The sequence below is a fragment of the Herpailurus yagouaroundi genome, unplaced genomic scaffold, assembly GCF_014898765.1.
Source record: "Herpailurus yagouaroundi ecotype Mexico unplaced genomic scaffold, PumYag 29, whole genome shotgun sequence".
In the NCBI taxonomy this organism is placed as follows: Eukaryota; Metazoa; Chordata; class Mammalia; order Carnivora; family Felidae; genus Herpailurus; species Herpailurus yagouaroundi.
Genome location: NW_024412377.1, coordinates 115,717,656 through 115,744,172, shown reverse-complemented (window position 1 = coordinate 115,744,172; position 26,517 = coordinate 115,717,656). Strand labels below are relative to the sequence as shown.

At 41.2% G+C, this 26,517-nt stretch overlaps 1 protein-coding gene across 5 annotated transcripts in view; it reads right to left on the bottom strand.

Annotated features, from left to right (window-relative positions):
* The window catches only part of ANKRD55 (ankyrin repeat domain 55), a 175,432-nt gene that overhangs the window by 8,942 nt on the left and 139,973 nt on the right, over positions 1–26,517 (bottom strand). For 4 of the 5 annotated variants that reach the window (XM_040452932.1, XM_040452945.1, XM_040452938.1 and 1 more), the window contains exons 7-10: positions 22,082–22,210; positions 10,053–10,237; positions 5,781–5,948; positions 2,040–2,701 (exon numbers count right to left, since the gene is read on the bottom strand). In XM_040452932.1, the coding sequence (XP_040308866.1) occupies positions 2,040–2,701; positions 5,781–5,948; positions 10,053–10,237; positions 22,082–22,210 (1,144 nt within the window). The remainder of the gene's footprint in view (positions 1–2,039; positions 2,702–5,780; positions 5,949–10,052; positions 10,238–22,081; positions 22,211–26,517) is intronic. The other variant, XM_040452956.1, reaches the window with a different exon arrangement.

Sequence of the window (26,517 nt, the reverse complement as noted above, 5' to 3'; positions counted from 1 at the left end):
GTTTCCTATGAGAGCAATACATTTCTATGTTGTTTAAGCCATTGTTACTTTGGTTTCTTTTACAGGCGGCTGAGCCCATTCCTAACTGAGAGAAAAAGACAGGCTCTCTTGGGAACAGAAAAAGAACGAGATTTTCACAAATTTCAAAAGATTTTCAAAAGAGGAGATATTAGCCAGGACAGGACCAACTCCAGAAAGGAGGACGGGTTGAGGCCCTGGAGACCACTAAAGTATCAAAAGAAGACTAATATCTTTCCTTCCTGATCCTTCTGTAGAACAAAAGCAAAAACATTACCTATGGCACTAACCACATACTTTAGTGCTTTGTGGAGGAAGTAAAATGTTGCGTGGAGTTTTTCTCAGACACCAGCATGTCTGTTTCTCACACATACATGTAAATATGTATGAGGGGAGTCATACTCTACCTCTACCTGTTTCAGACACCAGACCAGGCACACATAAATGAGGGAAAAGAGCCAGGCTCATGCTGCATATTAAACAGGAAGGAATATTTCTTTCTTTTTTTTTTAGGAAGGAATATTTCTTATTTCCAAATATATATATTCCTCCATTTCTTTTTTAAAAGATTTTATTTCTTTATTTTCAGAGAGAGAAGGAAAGTGAAGAGTCAGTGTGAGTGGGGGAGAGGCAGAGAGAGAGAGGGAGAGAGAGAATCCCAAGCTGTCAGCTTAGAGCCCAACACAGAGTTCAAACCCACATACTGTGAGATCATGACCTGAGCCGAAACCAAGAGTCAGATGTTCAACTGACTGAGCCACCCAGGTGCCTCATCCCTCCTCCACTTCTTACAATACACATAGCCCTCTCAGTCTTTCATTCTTCTATGTTTGACAGAAATGCAGGTTCAAGATACATCATTTTTTTCTCTTAACCCTACTATGAGAAAAACAACAGAGACACATTAATGAAGAAAAACTGACACTCCTTGGAGAGATACTAGAGACTGTTGTGGACTGGGTTGAACTGGGGACAGTGATGTCTAGCTGGTGTTCAAGGGGACAGTGGGTATTCATATCTGGCCTATTATTACCAAGTGGAATTTGGGTTCAGTGTTGCCAGGCTTTTTAATTTTTCAGAAAAGGCTAGAATTTTCTATTTTTTATATAATACTTGATGATTTTTAAATATTGGCAATTAATTCACTTGAAAACAAAACAAGATTCTGTGGCAATGAACTAATTTTGGAAGCTGTTTTGCAGCCTCTGCTTTAAAACAATGTTTCCCTTTCTCTAGTGTGCATCAGAATCACCTGTGGACCATTAAAAATATATATATATATATTGCTTATATGTGTATAAAACCAAATTCTTTAGTGTGATATACTTATTTAAAGGGGGATATATACTTACTTATACCTATTTTGTGTGTGTGTGTGTGTGTGTGTGTGTGTGTGTGTGTGTGTATACACGTGTATAAAATATCTCTGGAAGAATAAACAACAAATAATATTAGTAGCTTTGGATGAGTGGCATTGGTTGGTTTGGGGAAGAGACAGCAGGGAGAATTACAATGTAAGCCTTTGGTATGTGTGGAAACTTGAACCATTAATGTGTGAATGTCACCTAGAAGGTATTGCCATTTCCTCTCCTCCCTCACCAAAATTTTGCTTCTGTAGGTCTGAAGTAGGGATTGAACACCTGATTTAAAAGCAAGCCATCACACAAACAAATCAACCCCTCATAATTGATATTGCCACTATCTCTGGTTAAGAATCTTAGCTACTGGAAATAGTAATATTTCTGCTTTAATCTTCCAATCACTACACATATCTGCTGGGAATATAAGAAGGCACATACTTTAACTTGATGATTGCCCTCAGGGTGGAAAAGCAGAATGTTTCAATAGCCTAGAGATCTTGAGTCCAGTAGACTCAAGGAAAAATGTTGGCCTTAATCATCCATTTTGTTCTGGCCCTGCCTTCTAGGCTACTGTCACCCCAGTTCCTAGCCCAGAACTATAGGAAACATTTCTTGGAGAGAGCCTGCCAGGAATGAGGAAGAGGGAAGCAAGGGTAATACCTGATGAAGGATTATGTAGATGAGGAAGATGTGGCAGCCCAAAGACCTCCTGGTGACCAGAGCCACTGGTGAGCAATCTGTCCAGCAGTTTATCAGAAGAAGACACAGTCCCAGCCTTACAGAACACCTGGTTAGAATCGCCTCTCCAGGGGTTATCTAGCAACGCTTGGCAACCAGTTCTGTTATGCAGTAAGTCCTGCTCACTGCGGCTTTTCTGAGATCGCTGGGCCATATGATGACTACCAGAGCTCAGGCCAGTATGGGAAGTGGCCCCCTGGGAAGCTGTCAGGAAGTGACTGCCCACGGTGATGGGTGGGAGACTCTGCGTTCTGATTGGTGGAAGCCCCTTGGGGCCCAGAGGCTTCTTTTCTGGCAAGAGATATTTTGAATTCTCTGAGGTCCGCTTCCTAAGGTCAATCATAGCCACCTGATCGCCTGGCCCTTCTTGGCAGTTGGTATCCACGATGCCGTCAAAGGTGGTGATGATGTCATCGACTTCCGAGGTGTGCTCCCCCCTGTGTCGATCCCTGCTGTGATCCTTCTGATAGGCTTTCTGCTCTTCTTTTTTGTTTTTGCAGAAGATTTGGTTGAGCATGCTGAATCGTCCCTCCTTCTTCTGGGGTCTACTGCTCTGGGAAGGAAAGGGTCGAGTAGGCTCTGTTCTATGGGAATGTAAAATAACAAGGACTCTGTAAGAAGCTAGGAAGTGGTCACAATCCCCCAACCAAACACTGCCTCCCTCTATTTCATCTGCTTGAGAAGGTTGTCTTAGGTAATCCAAGGACACCCCTAAGCATTTTCAAGTCAAAGGTCAGGTGGAAGAACTCGCAAAACCCTTTGTTACTCCACTCCTTGCCATAGTTAGACTATTTCTTAGAGTCCTCTTAGTCCCTCAGGAACTGTCCTTTCAAAATCTACCTCTAGATCATCTATTTTCACCAAGGGATAAACTAAGTTGAAAATAGCTTAAAGCATTACTGTTCTCACTTCTCAAGCACAGTCAGTAGGGGTATAAGTTTTAAGTCACAGAGATGAAGGCTAAGGGTGAGTTCAGGCTTCAAGTGGTAGAGGCAAGGGGAGCTTGTAGAGGCAGGGGAAATGTGGTTTCAGGTTTTCTCTGAAAGAGATCTCATAAGATCTAGGCATAGCTCAGACATTATCTACCTCAGGAAGCCTGCCCGTTTTATGCTATTTGAATGTTCTTTGTTTCCCTTTCAGTTTTTACTAAATTTCCTATTGGAAAATACTTTTTAAAAAAGGAAACCGAGGGAAGAAGCTTTAGTCTAGGCTTTAGCTGCCCTGGAGGAAGTGTTTGTCCCAGAGATCGGGTGTGGCAGCAGAAAAAAAGTGAGCAATGCCCAATGGGCAGGCAAATTCTAAAGAAAAAAAGGTCAGCAGTTGTCCGACGGGCTCCTCTTATGTGGACAGTTTCCCTGAGGCACGATTCTGTTTTTCTTGCTTGGAAAATTCTGTTACTCTCTTTTGAGGCCACAATTGACTTAGTGCTTTCTGTGGTACAAGTTAATGATGAAATCTGACCCATGTGTGTGCCCTAAAAGCCAGATTGCAACATTACTCTTCAGAGTGAGATACTGTAATTTGTAATTTGAAAAACATCACTACTTGACTGTATATAATTAGTGTTTTTCTTTACAGGTCACACAGTGTGTAATTGAATCTTTATTTCCACGATGTATTTTTACCTTCATTCTTTCACCTTCCAATAGGCTTTGTGAACTATTGAATACCCCTTCTAGACCCCTAATATTACCTCAGGGGATCTCTAACATTCTTCCAAGTTGACCTCAATAGAATATAGCCCTGTGCAAATTAATGCTACTTTAGTATCTTCTATAATCTTTCCTCCTTCGGTTATAGATTGTGATTTGGGCCAGTGGGGTCTTAAAGTGTGGTCCCCTAAACCCTGTGGGTGGGGTCCCCAACAGTCTTCAGTTGCTTTTGTACAATATTCATGTGCTTTTGTACAATAGAGATAGTGGGTCAAAGTATGGGCTCCTGGATACAAATCAAGACAGTATCATCAATGGACTTATGTTAAAAAATTGTCATTTAACTTATTAATGTCTGGTAAAAGTTATTAATTTTATTAAATATTGACCTTTGCGGGGTGTCTGGATGGATCAGTAGGTTAAGTCCTGGCTTCAGCTCAGGTCATGATCTCACGGTTCGTGAGTTCAAGCCCCAGGTTGGACTCTGTGCTGACAGCTCACAGCCTGGAGCCTGCTTCGGATTCTGTGTCTCCCTCTTTCTCTGTCCCTCCCCCACTCACTCTTTCTCTCTCTCTCTCTCTCTCTCAAAAATAAAATAAACATTAAAAAAATTTTTTAAAATGACCTTTCAGTATACACTTTTTGACAAAACAGGAAGTACCCATAAGCAATTCAACTATATAACAAAATATGACGGTTGTCTTGAGGTAAAGCACTTGTATAATTGTTTGAGTTGCCAGCTAACCTAGATACTGTTTTTTCACAGAACACCATTTTTATGACCTATAGACAAACTATGGTTATTTGCAATTGGGTATTTTCAGAAAGCTTCTCAAAAATGAATAAAATAAGCCTGTAATTTCAAGGTAAACAACTGACAGCAATTACTGCCAATGACAAAAGTCCAGTTTTCAAGCAAAAATTAGAATTTTGAAAAACTTGTGTGCATACTGTAAGCTTGACAGCTTCCTGATACATAAAGGCTCTTCCAATAAGGTCAGTGGTGATATTAACAAATGTGATTTTTTAATATTGTATAATGCAATGTGTCATCTGGATGATATTCCTAATTAAGTGAACCAATATTTTCCAAATGACCAAAGCAAGATATTATAATATCCTGTATGGGTATAAGACCCATTTAAAGTGCAAGACAGACTAATGGATTTTAACACAACAGAGTATAAAAAGTTCATCGATATGCCAATAGTTCACGTTGTAACTAACATTTGTCAAGTTTGGATGTAATAGCAAAGGAAAAGTATCCACAATATCTGAAAATGCTACTGAAATATTCCCTTCTCCAACTGCATATTTATGCAAAGCCAGATTTTTTTCAGACACTTCAATCAAAATAACATATTGCAAGAGACTGAATACAGGAACAGATGTGGGAATATAGCTGTATTCTACTATGCTTCTATTAAGATATCGAAGAGATTTGCAAAACATTGCAAAGCTCTGCTGTTCTTCTCATTACAACTTTTTTTTGGTTTTGGACAACAAGGTTATTTTTAGCTACAAATATGGTATTTATGTCAACATGTAAATGTAATGAGGTTATTATTGCTTTAAATGAATAACTACATATTTTATTAAAAATTTGTTTTAGTTTTTAGTGCTATAAATACAGAAAGGTGTAACTCCCATAAAGAAAACCCCTTGGGGTTCCCAATTTTTGAAAGTGGAAAAGGGTGCTGAGAACAAAAAGTTTGAGAATTGTTGATTACGGAAAAAAAGATTAAGAGAACATGGCAGGCAGGGAAGAAGAAAGGGAGAAAAAGGAAAGAAGAAATGAAAGTCCAGTGGATGTTAGGGTGATGGATTTGGGCTCACTACTATAATTTTACTCCATAGAGTAGAGAACATGTCACGATATATTAGACGGTGGCAAGCACAATATTAAGTTAGAGCTGGATTTGGGCATAGGCAAGCAAAAAAGTTTCACCCAATTTCATAAATGTTTGAGAGGAAGAAAACAATGAGTGCCTCTCCTCTCCAGTGCACTCACCTACTCTCTTGGGAGAGGAGTTGGACACAGGCTGTGTGGCCACAGTACAGGGCGTAGGCCAGGGGTGTGCTCTCCTTGGTGTCTCGCAGGTTGCTGTCCATGCCCAGCTCCAGCAGTGACTGCACACAGTCTGCCTTCCCTGCAGCTGCAGCCCAGTGCAGCGGTGTCCTGGGGGACCACATGGGAATGGCACAAGGGTCAGAGCACAGAAATGGCACAGGGTGCTCAGCTGGCAACAGTTGTTTAAAGTCTGGGTGTGGCAAGAAAAATGTGTGGCTATTTGCAGTGTGGAAATGGTAAGTTAAGTATCAGATGGGGCTTCAGGATGATGCAAACTGTCCTCCAGCTATAAGCATTCTGGAGCCTTGTACCCTTCTCTGGCCTTCTTGACGATGTCCTAGAAGAGGAAGTAGTGCGTCAAAACCTATGGGCAATTTTTTTTTAAGTTTATTTATTTTTGAGAGAGAGAGAGAGAGAGAGAGCACAAGCAGGGGAAGAGCAGAGAGAGAGGGAGACACAAAATCCAAAACAGGCTCCAAGCTGTCAGCACAGAGTCCGATCTCACAAATTGTGAGATCATGACCTGAGCCAAAGCCAGCTGCTTAACCTACTGAGCCATGCAGGCGACCCCAAGCTATGGGCAATTTTAAGGCTCTTTATACATAGTGCAAACTGTCTTCTAAGAACATTGACTCAATTTCTCCCCCTACCAGCTGTGTCCCTATTCCTTCCCTAAACTGAGTGTTATCATCACCTTTAAAAATCTTTGCCAATTTGGTAGGCAAAATGATACCACAGTGTTATTTTCTTTTGCATTTCTTTAATAGTGAGGTGGAAGTTTTGAAATACATTTTTATTTGTCATTTGAGTCTTCTGACTGAAATGACTCTTAATGCCTTTTGGCCATTTTTTTTTCTGTTATATTGTTAGTTTTTCTTACTAATTTATGTAGGCTCCTTATATATTAAAGATATCATTACTTTTGCAAACATTTTCTCTAATTTGTTACTTGACTTTTAATTTTTATAGTGATTTTCCATAAAAAATTAAAAATAACCACATTTAATTATCTCTTTGCTTTTGTTTCTTTCAGCATTTTATACTTAGAAAGTCCTTCATCAGCCAGAAGGTAGATACATATTCCTCAATAGTTAAGCCTTTATTTAATTGTAAAAGCAGTATTCTCTTAGGTAAAAAAAAAAAAAAAAAAAGCAGGAGGCTAGGAGAAAATATTGTCATTTTTAAACTGCCCTGGGAAAGGCTCAATCCTGAGGCAGGGAAGGAAGGCATGGAAAACTTCTTGGCTTTCTGGTGGGGCCTGCCCTTCTGGGCAGAAGGGTGGCCAAGCAGTCTCTCAGACATGGAGGCAGCCAAGGGGCTAGACAGAGAAGGGCTCAGTTGGAGCTATCGGTTAAGGTGCATGGGCCTTAGTACTTGGGAGAGTAGTCTTGTCCTCAGTGTGGTCAGGATCCCCATGCGTGGATTGTGTCTTCTGTCAATCAAGCATCCTCCTCCTCAGGTTATACTACTTCCCGCAATTTGAGAACACGTCATAGGACTGTGTTTCTTTTCAATACAGTGATCAATCACCCTGCTTATTTGAATAAGTGGCAGATGTGACTGATTCTATTCTACTTGAGAGAGGTCTCCACACAATATCTATTATGAAACAGGATGAGGCTCCAGCCAGATTATGCCATCCTGTTTAGAGGATATATTGCCAATAAATTCAATAGATGAAGGGTTGGGCATTAATCTCATCAGGTTCACGGACACATGACAACTCACTTTGGAGCAGTGTGAAATACTTCTTTACAACAATTGTGAAGACCGAGTGTTTTAATTCTTCTGACTGCCAACATGGAAAACGAGATCCGGAAGAACAAGGGGAAAACATAAATTATTTTGCAGAGAAACGGAGTATATAGAAAACTCCTAACTAATACACACAGAGCCTTTGTGGGCAATCTTTAGTATCCAATTTCAGGTTATCTAACCTGTAATTCCTTTCTTATCTCTAAATTTCCAATAAACACAGCACACAAACACACCTTTACACTGTGATAGCTGAAACTATCAAAATGTGAAGGTGGAGGGCCAGGGCCCATGACTCAGAAAAAAATTCATTAGAGGTGGTTGATGAGGTAGTGTCTGAAGAGCAGGAAATGATTGATATAAGCATGCAGCATTGGTTGAGATGTCAGTAAGGAATGATTTATAGGACATGTAAACATTCCCGAGAGAATTCCCAGAAGCATGTAGGGAGAACTTGATAAAAGACTGTCTTTCCTGAAGATAAATGGGTTGGTTATTAAAGTAAAGTATGACCTCACAGGTTGATGAAACTTGAGACATTTATGCTACCTGAGCTACTTCTGAGTTATATGTTCTGTGCCATGGATCTTAGGCTAATTACACCATGTTTTAAATATCATACATCTGGGGCACCTGGGGGCTCAGATGGTTAAGCTTCCCATTCTTGATTTTGGCTTCAGTCATAATCTCACAGTTCCTGAGACCATGCCCCAAAACAGGCTCCATGCTGACAGCACAGAGCCTGCTTGGGATTCTCTATCTCTCACCTCTCTCTCTCTCCTCTTCCCCTGCTCTCTCTTTCTCTTTCTCTCTCTCTCTTAAAATAAATAAGTAAACTTTTAAAAAATAAATAAATATCACAGATCTAGAAAGTACTTTAATATCTAGGAGGACTAGTGCCTGCATATTTTCCCTCTCTCTCTCTTTTTTAAACCACTGCCTTATTTTTCTTCCCTTTGCTTCAAACACTTTCTCTCCACTAGGAGAAGAAGCATAAGGAAGTCACAATTCCTACAAATGGTTAAAGCATTTATACCTATGAAACTTCTGAAAAATTCTACTAAGACAAGCTCACAGTTTCAGTGTGAAGGTACAGCTGCAGGTTGCAGAAAACAAAACAAAACAGAGGGCAGGATTTGGCCTCTATTGGCCTCAATTGGCAACAATTTGGCCTCAATTTGCTTCAATTGGCAACAAGTGAGTTGAGCTTTGGAGCAGGAACTAGATTCTCCTGGAGATTTTACTTCACTTTGAACTCTTGTACGATCTTATCTTTTGTACTTTTTTTTCCTACCTTGGTTTTACTTTCTTCCCTGAGGCTTGGGGAACTGGATTTCCTTTGCTAAGTGTATGATAATGCAAACTGGGAAATATCCTATTTGGAACTGGTTGTGAAAGTATTTTAAAGTCGGTAAACTTTTCTCCAGCCCTCCTTTCTTAAATGTGTTGCTTTCTTCTTCTTCTTTTTTTTTTTTTTTTTTTTTGGCTCATTAACCTTTTCTCTTCATGTAACTTCAGTCCTGTTACTGTCTTACCTGCTCAAGATCAATATCTGACCTTGGGAAAAGGTCTACTTTCAATGGTCATCATGTTAACCATCTCCAAGTCCTGAGACTCATGTGCAACTCAAGAATTTTTCCCAGGTGTTATAAGAATTTCAGGTATAGCAGAGTAGGAGGTGCTTCTTGGTATTTACCTGAAGTTAAGATAAGTAGGTGGCTAATTTTGCACTTCAACAGAAGAGGGCAAAAAACCCATACATAGCATGTAAGCCTTTTACTTATTTTCAATAGTCTTGTTTGTTGTTATATTATTCTTGTATTTCCATTGAATCAATGCCTAACCAAACCAAGATTAGATAAGCAGTGTAATTGAAAAGCTCTAATAGTTGATTATGGATGAAAAGTTCTTCGTTTAGAAGAGGAGGGTACAAGTCTTCTTTCATTGCTAACAACCTCTGGGATAAGTCTCTTCCCCTTTCTGGATCCAGCTTCTTTTTCCTTGCCAATGTATTTTTAATGGTTGGGAAAAAAAGAAAAACCTGAAAAATGTCACATCAAGTTCTGAATACAAAACTTCTCTTATGCTCTTGTCTGGATAACAAGAACTTATAGACTTTATGACATAATCCAGGAATGATGAAAAAAATAAGACTTACTGTTAAGAAATAAAAAGTGCATATATAGCAGGAAGCTGACATACAGAAAGCCTTCTGAGAACATTTAGCAAAAAGTGGAAAGTCTGACAATACTGTACAGTCACAGCATTTCTTTCCATAACAATGAATTTTCCTGCCCTGACTAAAATAGAGCAGTTTTTATTGTCACAAGCACATGTGTGAATATTACTGGCAGTCAAGGATATAGTCATATAGGATAACCCCTTAACCATGTTCTTTATTTTAAGATAAAGAGAAGATGGCTGTTAGTTCCCAACACTTTGAGTTGCTACCAATACCTGTCGTCCACATCCAGAGCCTGCAGGTTGCACTCAGGCACTCTCGCCAGTTCGTTAATAATGTCGCTGAAGCCTGCTGCTGCGGCGATGTGCACACATGTCTTCCCACTCTCATCATCGTAGTTGATTATGGATGGACCCTGGTGGTGGCTCAGGATGATGGAACACAGAATTCTATTTCCACTCTGGAGGAGAGAGTCAAAGGAAGCTCATTATGTATCATCCAGTGCCCTTCCCGGTCTATGAATGTTAAGATAAAATACAAAGAAAAAAATGCAAAAAGAAAAAGAAAGGAAAGGAAAACTAAAAAGGGGAGTAAACACATTTTAACAAACCCTCCAACAAACTCCCACTTGCCTCTTGTCACTGGAAGGATTTTTGTTTCCCATAAGAGCTAAATTGTCTTCCATCATTAGCCAACTAACAAGGACTTAAATTAAATACAGGTGTGACTGACATGCTGGGGGGGGGCTACCTAGACAACAACTGGTTCATCAAATCTATTTGTTGTTTTTTTTTCCCCAACTAGGGCAGAGGTTGGCCCCTGAGAAACCAGAAGAGTCAAAAAAATGTTTAAACAATGATTTTTTTAATGTTTATTCATTTTTGAGAGAGAGAAAAAGAGAGGCAGAGAGGGAGGCAGAGAATCCGAAGCAGGCTCCATGTTGTCAGCACAGAGCCCAACGAGGGGCTCAAACCCACGAACCCTGAGATCATGACCTGGGCCGAGACTGGACCTTAACTGACTGAACCACCCAGGTACCCCAGAGTGAATTTTAATGTTAACAAAATGACCAGGATGAGTACTCACTGGTGGCAAAATGATGACCAAGATGATCCAGTAATGATCAGATTGCTACAAACTGCATGAAATTTAATCTCCAAAAATCCTTGGTGAAAGTAAATGGATCATAATTAAGTAGTTAGTCAATAAGAAATCAACAAATATGAGAAAGAAAGAACTTCAGGCAACCATCTAAATTGGGTCCATCTCTGTGTAGATCTATAATAAACTTTTCATCCTATCTTTGAAAGGAGACTATTCTACACTTTTTTAAGTAGCCCATCCAAGTCTTAAAAGTTACCAATTCTTCCTTGATAGTGTCCTATATCTCCTCAGCTTGCACAAATAGGTAAGTAAAATCTGTGCATATTACTGGTGTTGAATACCTTTCATTGACCTGAAAAATAAAAAACTGCATGAGTATTTACAATTTCAAATGACAATAAATTTTCATTGGCCAATGAAAGAGATTCTCATTTTATATCATACAGTAGAAACTCTAATCCTTCAGATCCTCCTGATATCTCTGGAAAGATTATAAAACAATCCAAATAATTCATTAGCATTTTAATTTTCTGATTGAGTCCACAGAAAGACCCTGTAACTCCATGCACTAGGATTTATGGGTAGAATGGAGGTCCCTAGGAGGATTAAGAGCAGGTTAAGGAAATAGAGGAGCAAGGTATAGTTCTGGAAGCCCAGAGCTGGACCACAAGCTAGGGTCAGAGACCTGGGCAAGAAATAGAGTTGGATTTTTAAAAAGCTGCAATTTTGATATACTTCAAATGCTGTTCAACAGCTACCTCCTGATACATTTTTCAGTGTAAAATTTCCTGTTGGTCTTCTTCGCGCTCTGTTATCCTGTTTATTTGACCCCACGGCTGGAGTCAGCTTTCACATTTCCATGGAACAGCACTCATTCATTTCACCTTTGCTCTTCCTTTCCCTCCCTTGTCTCTGAATTCTCGGCTGTCCGGATTTCCCATTACTCAGCTTGTTGCTGGCTCACAATGGGCAATTACACTGTGAACCCTGGAAATGTGCTTCCACTGTATGAGAGAGGGCAGCTGACATGAGTTCTACAACCTCTTGCAGGATGAGGGCCAGGGGCCCTCACAACTCTCAACTCTGAGGTGCAGGAAGAGAGCTGAGTCGGTGTTAAATGCTGCAACCAGGGCCAGATACATAATGTGTGAGGCTCAGGGCAAAATGAAAATGTGGAGTCCCCTGTTGATATGGCAGGAAAGAAGCTCAGTCCTTTCTTCTTGGTGTCTTTCTTGACATGGCACAGTGATTTTTATTTGCTATTTATTATTGTGCTCCTTTGGGCTGGAGAGTCTTACTACTAGAGCAAACCCTCACAGGTGCCTGGGCCTTCCTCTTGTAACCTGGCACATGCTTGATCCTGACCCTCCTCAGGTGTGTGTCCAGATCCCTTGCCAGGAGGCTGAGAGTTTGTCCTAGAGAGGTGGGGAAGCAGTACTGTGTGAGCCATGGTACCATTGTCCTTTCTGACTTCACTTACAAAACAAAAATTGAAAGATAAAATTAATGAAAATTTTCAGATGGCAGCCACAGAGCATTATACCCCAAGCACAAGGATCCCTTTTGAGCATGGGACCCGCTTTGGCTATACTGGTCACAGGCCCATAAAGTGGTTCCTACCCTCAAGCTTCTTCCTTCTCTTCCTCTCATCTTCCCTCTTATATCCTCTTGCTCCTTCCATCCTTCCTTTGTCTACAACAACTTTTACATTATTTGGATCAATTGATGAAGTTCTATGGCATGCCTGTTACCAGAAGTTGTTTACACTGAACACATCCAAGCTTCTGTGCCTGCTTTATCAACTTTTCTAAGATTCCTTCACCTGATGTTACTTAAACATATTTTGAAGGAGTCTAAAATACATTTAAAACAATCAAGAGCACCCCACCCCCAACATGCACACCTTTTAAAAAAGTACCATCTGAGGGAGAAAACAGAAGCAAAGAGCGTCAGTTCAATATATTTATTTTGTTTATAATTTCCTAGAACAGCAAAAGAATTCAGGTTGCCAAGGTGATTCAAAGGGCAAAGTGCCCTGTCACAATTCTTTGTGTGAAAGGGGTAGTGTCAAGCGCAGATAGAAAAAACAATACCCATCTCCTCACCCTGTGTCTTCCTCCCTCCTCGCCTGACCCTCAGAGCAGTCATTTTTGGAAGTCACACTGAAATTGTGTTGCTTCCCAGGACTCTGCACCAGCCTATTCTGGACCCTGACCAGGCAGGCCCAGTCAGCAGTGCCCCTGAGGACTAAAGTGTCACACAGCTTCTCTAGATGAGAACTCCAACCTTATCCTTTTCCTCCAAAATATCTTCTATCCTGAATTTTCCAGGCAAGGCCTTTGCCTCTATACCTAGATCTCACTTCTACAACATTGTCACTGTATTTCCTTTTCTTTAAGAAGAAGGTGCTCCCAGGAATAAGGGCGATAGCTACCTTTACTTTGTGTAGACTTTGTGTGCCTGGCACTGTTCTAAGCATTGTCACATGCCAGCTCATTTAATCCTGGTAAGAACCCTGTGAAGTAGGTACTCCTATGATCCCCATATTGTAGAGCAGAATATGGAAGCATGTGGGAATCAAGTAACTTGGCCAGGGTGACAGTCAAGAAGGGACATGGCCAGGATGGACAGCAAGTCTGCAGAGCCCTTGCACTTCACCACTACACCATTCTGTCCCTGAGAAAAGGAACAGTCTGTTTATTTGATCCTGCATGTTCATACTGGGGAAACAGAAGTAAAAATGCCTGCTTAGACTGCAATGTCAGAAGCAATGATGTGTGCCTGGCCAAATGAGACCTTTTACAAAGTGAAACATGAGGTGCTTTAAAAGCCTTTGCTCAGAGGGTTGCCATGGTGCACCCCCACAGGAATTTGAGGGGCTCAAGAGAGCACTAGTCTATGAGCTGGGGCCTCAGGCTCAGTGGTTTCCTGGTGACAGCATTTCCTTCTTGGCAAGCTGGCCATGTCAGCCAATGGTAGGCTCCAGGCCTGGGAGGCCAGAGAGGGTTACAATGACCAAGGAGCACCAGGATAGAAGGAATGGGGTGGTGCTTAGAAGAGCCCTCAGGAAGAATGGAGAGTGGGACTCCTTTCATTAAACAGGGGAAGTAACAAACTGTACAGATCCTTTTCTTATGGAGCTCTGGAATTCTGCATTGAGTGGCCAGATGTGGATTGTGGATTTATTTGTTTTCTGTTGTATTTGTTTTGTTTCTGTCCATGGATAATCCATACAGTTGCCTTCATGTGCTCTGAAAACTGCTGGGAACTACCAAGTGCTAGTCATTTTCACTTTACACCTCGTGAGGGAGGGTTCATAAGAGGCTTTGTGTGATATAATTATTTATAAGAAATGTATATATAGTCATTCAGATAACCAAAATATATTTCTCAGATTCCTGAAAATGCTTCAGAACCATAAAGGTGAAATGAGTGTCTTGTTATTAATGAAGGTGACTTTTCGACCCCACCCAAGGGTGGGGCTGATAGCCAAGAGGACCAACCATGTGATTAGAGGGTTGGAACTGCCATTATCCCCACCCTAAAACCTCCAGAGAGGGGAGAGGGACTAGAAGTAGAATCAGCTGACGGCCCACGACTTAGTTAAATCATGACAATGTAATAATGCCTCAAAAACTTTTTTAGTTCTTTTTCAGAGCTTCCATGCTTGGGGAACCAGAAGGCTTCCATGTGCTACCAAGCCAGGCCTCAAGGTCCATGAGGATAGAAGTTCCTTTCTTTTGGACCTTACCCTATGTATCCCTTCAACTGGCTACTGACTCCTATGCTTTATCACATCCTTTAATAAAATGGTAAATGTTAGTGTTTCCCTGAGTTCTGTGAGCTGCTCTAGAAAATTAATCAAATCTGAGGAGGTCAGTGGAACTTCCAGTCTTTAGCTGGTAGATCAGAGGCACAGGTAACAGCCTGGGGCTTGAGATTGGCATCTGAGGGGCAGCCTTGTGGGACTGAACACTTAACCTTTGGAGTCTGATGCTATATCCAGAGATATCTGTCTGTCTGTCTGTCTCTCTCTCTCCCAAAAATAAACATTAAAAAAAGAATTTTGCTATAGGCAGATTGCTAAAAAACATTACAATATTCTTACTGTAGACCCTTTTTATTCTAGGTGACCTTCCAAAGAGTCTTTGTGGAAGATTTTGGACTAGTTTTTATTACCACATGTCTGGGGAATAAGCTCTATGGTGGCTTCTTCTTGGAGGGCACTCCAGCCACCTTCCTTCTTTTGGAAGCAGTGGCATATTTGCATCACTTATCTCATGATGGTGATTAGATAAATCATCACTAGGGTTGTAGATCATACAGCCCTCTTAAAGGTGAGAAGAACTAGCCCATCAGTTAAGCTAGAGCCAGATATGTCAGGCTGAGAATGAAGCTCCAAGGAAAGATCTACTCATCTACATGAGGTGAACATTTGAGAGTTGAGAGTCTAGGGCTAACCAGATTAAAAAAAAAAAAAAAAAAGGTGCCTAACAGCCTAGCTTAAAGTCTGGAACTCTTTTCATGGTTAGCCCCTTTGGACCCAGGCTTTACTGCTTGGCCTGACTCCAGAGGCCACTATACCCCAAAGCCTGGGGCTGACTCTCCTGGAGAGCTAGTACAAGACAGAAATTGGAGGGATGGGGCATGAGGCATGGTGACCCTCAGCTGCTGAACTACTTCATTTCATAGGTTTTCTGATACTTTGGAAAACAAACAAATAAACAAACAAACACAAAACACAAAACACACACACCAAAAAACTATAGGAAAACAAACTACTATAGTATAGGAAGCAAAGAAACAAACAAAAAACAAAAAACAAAACTCCTTTCTTGCTCCGTTAGTGTATAGAAAGGGGTTAAATCCCACTTTTGTCTGATAAGATGAAGGTCTCCAGGATATCTCTACCCTGTCCTTGCTAAATGTTATGACTAGGGATCTTTCTGCTGAAATGAAGCCTAGCAGAGAGTAATACTCAATAAATATTTACTGAGCAACAGATAAATAAATGAGTAAAACAAGCCTTACAAGCTACAAGCAAAGCCAAACAGAATACCCATCCTTTTTAGCTTCTCTGTCTTCTCCTCATTGTCTTCCTTTTACTATTTCACTTGTGTTCACTCCTAGGTGCGTCCCTGTTATTTTCTCCTTTTACTGCATCCCTTCCTCACTATAACCAAGCACTGGGGAGCTGACACATGTGGCCACTTAAACTTAGGTTCCCCTTCAAGACTTCAGTTTCCTAAGCAGGTTGGCCTTTGCTCCCAGAATGATGGATTTTGCAAATATTTTCTTTGCTTACTTTGGGCTTAGTGGCTTTGTAGTCTTCCCGGGAGTCATATGGCCTGGGTGCCTACGTGGGCACTGGGTGTATCTGGTCAAATGACAACCTCCTTGTGCACTAGTTTCTTTACTCTTGAATTGAATAGTGGGATTACATGATTTACTTTGGTCCCTTGCAGCGCTGAGATTCTCTCACCTTAGGAATTAGACCCCACTGGTATATGACACTTATCCATTGTTATTCTGAATATATTTAGGGTAAAAGTATATTTATAAGACTTTGATTCAATCCAGAAGGCTGACCACAGGTCTTCACTACAGGAAGGAGGAGGATTCCATATTGGACCAACTGAACCAAACCAGTCTCAAGAACTAGAGGCTTACAGGTTATATTAAAGAGCTATTAGGGTGTGTGTGTGTGTGTGTGTGTGTGTGTGTGTGTGTGTGTGTGTATTTAATTTCCTTAACCACATAACTACATACTGAATGAACAAACATGAAATAGTTGTTTTTTATTATCATAATTCTTTTCTTTCTACCCTCCCTTGAAAAATGCACTGAAAGAAAAGTAATTCTGAGGAAGATTCCAAATAAACACATTTTCTAGTAAGCAGAGGAGGGAGCTAGTGGCAAGATTTGAGGGACAGTACATACTTGCCACCTTCACTGACCAGCCATCATATCTATGCTAGAAATCCTACGATTAGAAAAACCTCCCTGGTATTAAGACTTTTACACTCCTGCAAGACTCAGTTAAGGTAACAAATGGTGTTCTAAAGAAAGAACCCAATAAGCCATTAATCTCATTGATTTGAGATGGGTAAGTTTATTGGACAGAATTCAGTGAAACCTCTTGGAGGACCTAAAATTCACAAAGATCTGTTCTGGGTCTTGAGACACATCTACCTGAATAAGGCACAATACCTTTAAGCACACAGTCTAGAAGGAAAGAATCAGGCATCCCATTGCCTACGCCACCAGTCCTAGATGTTTAAGAAAGCACTAGATGTGCAACTTGGAGGGAACAATTCTGGAAGGGAGCTTAATAAAGAAGGTGGCATTTAGTTAGGCCTTCAGGAATAAGAAAGAATATGTAGAAATTCTTCAAGTGGAAGGGATGATGTGGGGAGTGCAAGAAGGATTTCACCAAAAGAGGAGAACGTGATTAAGGTGGAGACAGCATGAATCTCTGGGAGTGGGTAGGGGGTGGGGAGTGGTTGTTCACAACAGTATGTGTTAGCCCAGGGAGTTTGTTCTGCACCAAAAAATGGAACTCTTTGAAGATTTTTAAGCCAAAGACCAACAGTGACCATAACTGTTTTGGTGGGATAACAGTTGTATTCATACATTCTTTGGGATTTGTTGAAAGAGCACTTGGTGGCAATGTGAGAACAGAATGGAGAAGAAAAGGGCTGAAAGTAGGAATACAAATACTGAAACTGTTCAGGTGAAAGATGGTAGAAACCTGAGCTAAGGAAGTGATGGCAGGTGTACAAAATTGTCTCTACTTGCTCTTCCAGGCTTACCCTCCAAACTTTTTCCATCCTGCTCTTTACTTTTTAGCCTGTATGAATTGCATCAAATGGACTCCTTTGTTTTCCTGTTGGGTTTGGCCAATGAGTGGCACTGACAGGAGATGGGTGTAGGAGGACAGAGACTGAGGTGTTTATCATTCAGTTCTCTCCCTGCCAGGCCACAGTTTGTTCATTCCATCAAAGGCTACCTGTACTGTCCTGGGACCTCTCCTACAGCTCTAGCTTTTTCTGTCTTAGTAACCGCTCCCTTCCATGCCCTCTTAGGCCCAGATGCCCTAATAGCAATGTACTGTGGTATGGAAATAGCCTCTTCATGACTCTCTACCCAATTTATCCCATGCAAATGGGCTGTTTCCTGGTATAACCATGACCTATACAGTGGGGATAGAAAGTAGGTAACAGAGATGTGGGAAGAGAGGAGGTAGAATTGAGGAGTCTTGATAATGAAGGGACAGTGAAGGGAGATAAGAAAGGAGGGTTCATGGACCATGCAGAGGCCTTTTGGCTTGAGCTACCAGGAAGATGGGAGTGTGGCAGGAAGGAGAGATCACAGGTTAAGTTTGGACATGACCAGTTTGAAGTGTCTGGGAAATGATGTAGAGAGGCCAGGAGAGCTAGAAATATGAGTCGAGAGTTCAAGACAGATGTCAGATGGAACTCACTGAAGGTTTTTAAACCAAGGACCAACAGGGACCATAACTGTTTTGGTGGGATAACAGTTGTATTCATACATTCCTTTGGGATTTGTAGAAAGAGCACTTGGTGGCAATGTGAGAACAGAATGGAGAAAAAAAGGGCTGAAAGTAGAAATACTGAAACTGGTGAGAATCTTCTGATGGGAATGTTAGCTGAAGCAACAGGCTTTCTGAGGAACAGAGTGAGAAAAAGACTGGGAACTGAATTTCTGCCTTGTAGAGGAGAGACGCCCGTGTGGACTCCTGATAAATCGGTGTCCTCACATGCCCTGAAGGGACTGAGATGCCATCAAGAGAGACTGGATGGGGTCAGGGCTCTGCTCAGTGCTAACCAAGACAAAGGCAAGCAGCAGGGTCTCCTGGGAAGAGAGGAGGGGCGAATGAGGGCAGTGGGCCCACAGGAGGGCACCACCAGTTACCAAGAGACCTTAGAGATGGGGCAGAAGCCCAATTCCAGATGACTTCATGGACCTAATGTTTCCAATCTTTCCTGCCTTGGTTAATCTGGGTCGAATACAGAGGCTTTATTATTTCAGAGTGCTATAGCTTTAAATGTGGTCTCATGTGGTCCAAGAGAAGAGCAGGAAGTTCAGGGAAAGGAATAAATGACAAAGGGAAATAGACTCATTCATGTGGAAAAACTGTAAATGGAGCACAATGCTGGTCCTGTACTATAAATTAACAAGAAGTCTAAAGTAGGCAAGTGTCATCGTGGTTTCAGCTGACATTTGGAATTACCCTTAGCCTTCTTTGCAGAGTAAAGGCCAGGACGCACCACTTCTGAATTCCACTGCTAACCACAAGGAGACAGAGGGTGCACGGTTTTCCCACAACTGTGATTCTTAACCGTTTGGGGGGTAGTCACTGATCCTCACTGAGGAAGTGAAGAAAGTCATGGATGCCTTCCTCAGAAAAAAGTATGCTAACATACGCTCACACTCACACATAGCATATTTCATACAATTGTAAGGCTTTTAGAAGGAACCTGCCTTGTTAATCTTTTTACACCCAATGCCAGATACACGGTATGTGCTCAAGAAATATATATTAAGCAGTGGAGTCAATAAATGAGTGACATGTTATGCTTATACAAAATCATGGTCAAAAATGCAAATATCTTATGTAGGAGTAGATAAGGTTTTAGTACCCATTAATATGAATTCATTTATTGTAGTGTTTTTGATGGGGTTTTGGAGTGATGGGGGTCTGGAGCCGACCAGAATTCCTGAGATGTCTTTGGTGCAAAAAAGTTATTAAAGCACAGGGACAGGACCTGTGGGCAGAAAGAGCTGCACTGGGGTTGTGAAGAGTGACTGGTTATATGCTCTGGAGTTGGGAGGATAAAGTCAAGAGGAAGTTTCTTAAAGGGATTTCCTTGTGCTAAAGAAGACTCACAGATTACTGAAGGCTTAGCTATTGTCAGGCTAAGGTTGTTTTTCCCTCTAGCAAATCATTATCAATAATAACAGCGAGTTCCTGGAGATTAGGCTACTGATAAGATTGCCTTTCTTCTTGTAATTTACTAAGATATTTGCAAACTGATGGAGACTCAGGTCCTTTGATCTCTATCAGTTCAACCATTTGTTCTCAGTCCTTTCCTTTGTTCTTGGTCAGCCAGCAGTGCCTGAGGAATATCACACATATTCCACCTGTGGGGGTGGGGGGAGGAGAGGGGGTTTGTGAGGTGTCAGCTTGCCTTATGCTCCTTCATCAGTTTTCAACCCTACGTGCATATTGCAGTCTGCTGGGATGAAGCAAAGCTTTAAAAAATATGGATGCCTGGGCTCTACTCCAGAAAAACTGACTGAAAATCTAAGGATGTGGGGCTTGGGTATCCCATATTGCTTAAAAGCTCTTCCGATGATTTTAAAGTGCAGACAGGACTGCAATCAATGTAGCAGGTTAAAAGCTATATCATCTAGTAGGGAGAAAGAATATGATGATGTGGGTATGATAACTAAGCTGTTGTGGAAGAAATCAGGAACCATAATAAAAATGGTTATCTATTCCAATCACCTAGCACATTACATAGTGCTGTCATATGCACAATCTCATTCATACCCCGAAGATACACTGATAGTTAAACCAAGAAGGTATTGGTGATTTTCCTCAGATCAAAACCATGTCTGTCAATACAAACAGATTTTCTGACTTTTCATTTTGCCAAACTGCCTCTTAGAGGGTGAAAGCAAGGGTTCCCACCCTGAAGAGTCCAAATTAGAAGATGTGGAGAGGGGGCCTGGGGACCTATAATTTTACAAGCATTGCTGATGATTCCATTGCACGTGCAGGACTAGAGCAGCAACTCTAAATTGGGGGTGGGGTGGAGGAAGTGGGAGCAGAGATGTGAACCCCATCAGAAATCTGTGGGATTAAAACTCAAGTGTGATGAGGATGAATACAGGAAATGCTTGATTTGGATACCACTTTCACATCAGCTGAGCATCAGCACACATGGTTGCCCAACCAGAGGACAGCACCCCGGGGGTCAGGGTGGGAGATTAGATACTGAAAGTATGTAGGTGGATGCTACAGGCAGGTGGGGATGACAAAATAAGTTTTGCTCACTTCACAGTTTTGCCCAGGGCTGGTGCTGGTACAGAGTAACTGAAGCCAGAGTTGGAGGGACAAAACCAGAGCGGTTTCCAAATCACTTCTGTTTGCCTCTTCCCTCAGGCCTGAAAGTGCCAGGTGCCCATCTCTGGTATGCTTGGCATGTGAAACAACTTAATGTAACCGCCATCAAGGCAGGCAGAAACTCCTCTTACAAGGATCCTGGCAGCAGTGTGGCAAGAGTGCCTTATTGAGCTGATGAAGATAAACAGTGGAGGTGTCTATGCTTGGGTATCATAAGACAGAAAAGGCTAGCAAGTTTGTTGAAATGATGCATACTACTGCTCTCCTCTGAAGGATGGAGGAAATGACTCTTAGTTGATCATTCCTCTTGCAAATAGAAAGCACGTCACTAAATGTTAGCCATGATCATTCTTTCACCTTAGTCTCACTTTCCCCCTCATTGGGCTATAGATTTCTTGGGCCTATTCTGATTTCTTCAGTCATGTGTACTGATATAGATGGCCTTTTGTGATCATGAGGTAGCATTATAAGGCATGATTTTCATTGCTCAGGACAGAATTCAGGGTCATCTGGAATAACTCTGCTTTGGAGGATTTGGAAGGAAAAAGAGAGTTATGGTTCAAAGACTTTGAAGAGATTTTCCTAGTATATCTTTGAAGGTTTTTCCTGGTGTGCTGTGAGCTACTAAGCAAGCATGTGGATGGAGAGAGCAAGGGAGCAAGGGAGAGAAGTGTTATATGTCTGTTTACATGTATGTGTGCATGTGTGTGTGTGCATGTGTGTGTGTGTGTGTGTGTGTGTGTGTGTGTGTCTGTATATAACATCCAAAGAAGGCTGTCTTCCTCCTCTGTATCTTGGCGTGGTTTCTTCTCCACAAGTGATGCACTCACATCTTCCAAATGGACAGGTTTGCTGTTGCCCCTCTGGATATGAGGGATGGGAGGAGTGCAGAGAATCTTACTTGCTCTAGCACACTAATAACCTCCATATCACTGCAGTGGCTGCACCTTTGATAATTCCATCTTTCAGTTCTGACATACTCAGAGAACTGTTAACATTGCTTCACACCATCTAAACTTTAGACAAGTTTGCTGGCCAATTTCTCACCTGGACTGCCCAGTGCAAAGCTGTTTTAAAGTCTTTATCCACAAGAGTAGGGTCTGCTCCTTTCTTCAGCAGCATATGGGTATGTTGAGGCCGGTTGTGGAAAGCTGCCCAGTGAAGTGGTGTCATTCCCTATAAAACCACAGTCAGAAAGGGGAGAGGTGAGCAGAGGCTATCAGGAAGGAAAATGTAACTCACATTGTTTCCTCAGGCCAAGGGCCATCACCACATAAGTTGGTTGCTGCCTGTCAGTTCATTCATTCCTTAAGCCATTCAATCAACAGATATTTACTGAGTTTCTGCTTTTTGCCAGGAAAATAAGTGTTGAAGATACTGTAGTGAATTAGATAAAGAAGATCCTTGCCCTCATGGGAATTGCAGTGTGGTAGAGGAAGACAGACAACAAATGCAAATGAGCAAAAGGATTTTCCAGATTGTGCAATGCTATCAAGACTGCAAATGGGGTACTGTGAGAGAGTAATTGTGGAGTTAGTGACTATTCTACATGGGCCTCTATGAGCTAGGCTGGGGAAAACAGAACAGCAAGCACCAAGCCACAGAGGCAACCACTTGTAACTGGGGTCACGCTAACCTGCCATATCCCACCACAAGGAATTTTACTGCAATATCTCCAGTGGCTACAACAGAGACTAGATAAATAGCTGTTGAATAAAAGAAGGAATGGAGTGGGAGAGATATCCATGTGAGATGAGTCTGGAGAGGGAGGCAAGGCTGATCCTGGGAATATGGGTTGGGGATACCAACTCTGAATAAAGCATTCACAGTTTATTCTAAAGTCACTGCAAAGACACTGAAGGGTTTTAAACCAATGTTGACATGATCTGACTTACATTGTTTAGAAGAAACCATTCTGTGGTAGCTTGGATGAACCTATATGGTGAATCCCAACTTCTTTTAGAGTTTAAGGTCACACACTTTAGTCATCATTTAATAATAAAATGAGCTTATGCTTGGAAATGGTAACCAAGAGGAACCAGTATTATTTGGGAGTGTACTGTGAAAAGATGGCCTCTTCTCCTTCCCCACACCTCTCAATTACACAAAATATATCTAAAATGACTCTAGATTAAGATGACTGGTAAAGGAGATAAAGGGTATGGGCATCTTTAAAGTTCTTTTTATAGTCATCTCTGCATATAAATAAAGCTATGAGTCTAATATTTATTGATCCAAAGACCTTTATGAATTCTTATGTATATTATTTCACTTAATTCTCCAAACAACATTCTGAACTAAGTACTATGGGGAAATCTGCTATGTGTTCACCAAACTCTATTTCCTCTCCCTCCAAGCCACCACACTGGGTACATTCCCCAGCCTTCCAGCAGATGGATATGGCCATAAGACTGAGTCCTAATCATTGCAATGTGGACAAAAGGGGTGGCCTGCATAGAAAACAAAACCCACGTGGTCTTCCATACCTTCTCTCTTTCCTCATTCAACAAATGCAGAGGACAATGCTAAAGAAGATGCTAGAACCACATTTAATTATGAAGCCCAGGACCCTGATTGTTGAGGGGGAATAAGCCTACCTTGTTGACCAGTATTGGACTATGATTCTAAATAAATAAGCTTTTGTGGCAACTGAGTGGCTCAGTTGGTTAAGCGCCCATCTTCGGCTCAGGTCATGATCTCACATGAGCCCCAGGTAGGGCCTCTCTGCTGTCAGCACAGAGCATGCTTCGTATCCTCTGTTCCCCTCTCTCTCTGCCCGTCCACTCATTCTCTCTCTCTCTCCCTCTCAAAATAAATAAGTAACTTAAAAAAAAAAAAGAAGTAAGATTTTACTGTATTAAGCCACTGAATTTTTGAGTTAATTGCTATAGCAGTTGACCAACGTTAACAGGTACCACTGTCCTTCTCATTTTATAGAAGAGGAAGCCCAGCTCTAGAGAATTTCCCAAGTCTGTGAATGAACACGGAACTGAATCTAGGGTTTGAGGTTTGTGGGGAGCTGGGATTAGAATGTTAATCCCCTTGGGGCACCTGGGTGGCTCAGTTGGTTGAGCGTCTGACTTTGGCTCAGGTCATGATCTCACAGTTCATGAGTTCGAGCCCCGTGTCGGGCTCTGTTCTGACCGCTCAGAGGCTGGAGCCTGCTTCAGATTCTGTGCCTCCCTCTCTCTGCCCCTTCTCTGCTCATGCTCTGTCTCTCAAAAATGAATAAAGTTTAAAAAAAATTTAAAAAAAAGAATGTTAATCTCCTTGACCAGGTTGAAAATTCTAAATCATTATATTACAGTTTGCTTTCAAGCTATAGGTGACATACAAGTGAGTCTCCCGGTATATTCTTGAGGATATTTTAAGAAATTGGTTCCATATGGAAAAGAATGCTGACACTAAAGCAGTGGAACTTCTTGTTATTATTCTGACAGCTGAATATTTGCTTGGGATTTAGAATAACTCAATGCATTTCAAAAAGCCCTCTTCATTATAAAATTGACCCACTGGAACTAGAAATCTGGACTCAAGGGAATCAGATTATTCTTATTATGCATGGATTTCCCCTTCCCAGTGCTGATTCCTTTTTGCTTCAGAGTCATTGGCTTCATCATGAAGGGCTATCAGTATCCAGAGTTAAAAGACATCAAAGGAAATTTTAAGTCACTCAAGTGTAAACTTCATTAGGGTAGGTCCTTATCCAATGTCTCAATACCTGGAGCTTAGAACAGTGTCAGGAACAGTGTAGATTGTAAGTAGTCAGTAGTTACTTAAAATGGATATCTTAACAGTCCTTGATTGAATTTTTTGCTTTTGTAATATCTAGCTTTGCTTTTAAAAATTATATACATTTTTCGGGGCGCCTGGGTGGCGCAGTCGGTTAAGCGTCCGACTTCAGCCAGGTCACGATCTCGCGGTCCGTGAGTTCCAGCCCCGCGTCGGGCTCTGGGCTGATGGCTCAGAGCCTGGAGCCTGTTTCCGATTCTGTGTCTCCCTCTCTCTCTGCCCCTCCCCTGTTCATGCTCTGTCTCTCTCTGTCCCAAAAATAAATAAACGTTGAAAATAAATAAATAAATAAATAAAAATTATATACATTTTTAAAAAGGCAAAACACTTCTCCTTTACAGAAAATGAACTTTTCTGATATGGTCATTGTTACTAACTCTTCGACTGAAACCTGGTAGAATTTTTGATGAGTTCTCCAAAAGGTAGATGGCAATCACTGTGTGTATATGAGAACTCTTTGTGAAATGTGGTTATGAATTAAATTGTGATCATGCACTGCTAATCATTATCTACTAAACAGAACTGCTAAGCTTCAAGAGTTATTTCCTTAAAACAACACCACCCCCCTTCCAAAAAACCCTTAAAAGCCCAACTTCTGCATGTTTTGGTAGAGTGAATGGGGTGGGGAGGAGCATTACCATTTTTTATATACCTACTTCCTGTCAAGAAATGTATATATATATTACCTCATTGAATATTTATATACATATATAATCCTAAGAGGTAGGTATTTTTAGGCCCATTTTACATTTGAGGAACCCAAAACACCGGTTAAGTAATTTGCCTAAGGCCATGGGCACATGCTATAGTTGGGATTGAAATCCAGTTCTCTCCAACACTGCAGAATAACATTCTTTACACACATCATGCAGGTAGGCTTTCATTTTGGAAATGAGGTCAAATGTTGGAAATTCTTTTCTTTGTGATTTTAACACCATTCAGGGTCTTCTAATTTTCTGGAATGGTGGTTTTCATTAGAGTACATGTTGCCATCCTATATTATTTGTTTCATTTGGCATTGCCCCTAGGCTCTTACTAAATACACAGCTGGCAAGTATTTATTTTTGTAAGGTATTGAACTATGTATTTTCTCCCACCCCCTTCCCCCACCCTAGAATTTGGTGATCATCTGAATGACTCTAAATCAAGACTTTAATCATTCCATTCCTTCTTGAAATAACAATTACACACACACACACACACACACACACACACACACACACACACTATTTATATCACAGTATATAACATTCGGTTAAGTCAAGGGAACTTTTCTGTTGCTATTTTTTTTCAACTGGGCTAATGAGAAATAAAAGTAAATCCTCTCATAGTAATAAGAAAACCAAAACTTTCAAAATCAGCTTCAGTGCAGCCACTGGTATTGCACAACATACTTCGTTTAGGAAAGTATACTTTTTTCTTACAACTGCCTCCTTCTCTTTCCTCCAGCTTCTGTTGAGCCAGCAGGCATCAGAGTTGTGTTATGTTAAGACTGATGGCCATTTAAGGGGTTGACTTCAGTCTCAGAGGTTGGTGTCCGCACTGAGTGGTGACAGGTCATGGTTCAGCTGTAATGCACTTAAAGGCAGAGGCCGTGGCTTATTTGATGTGGTATGCCCATAGCACCAAGCACACAGTAAGTGTTCAAGAAATATCCACAGGAAGAATTAGTGGATTACTGGTTATCAAGG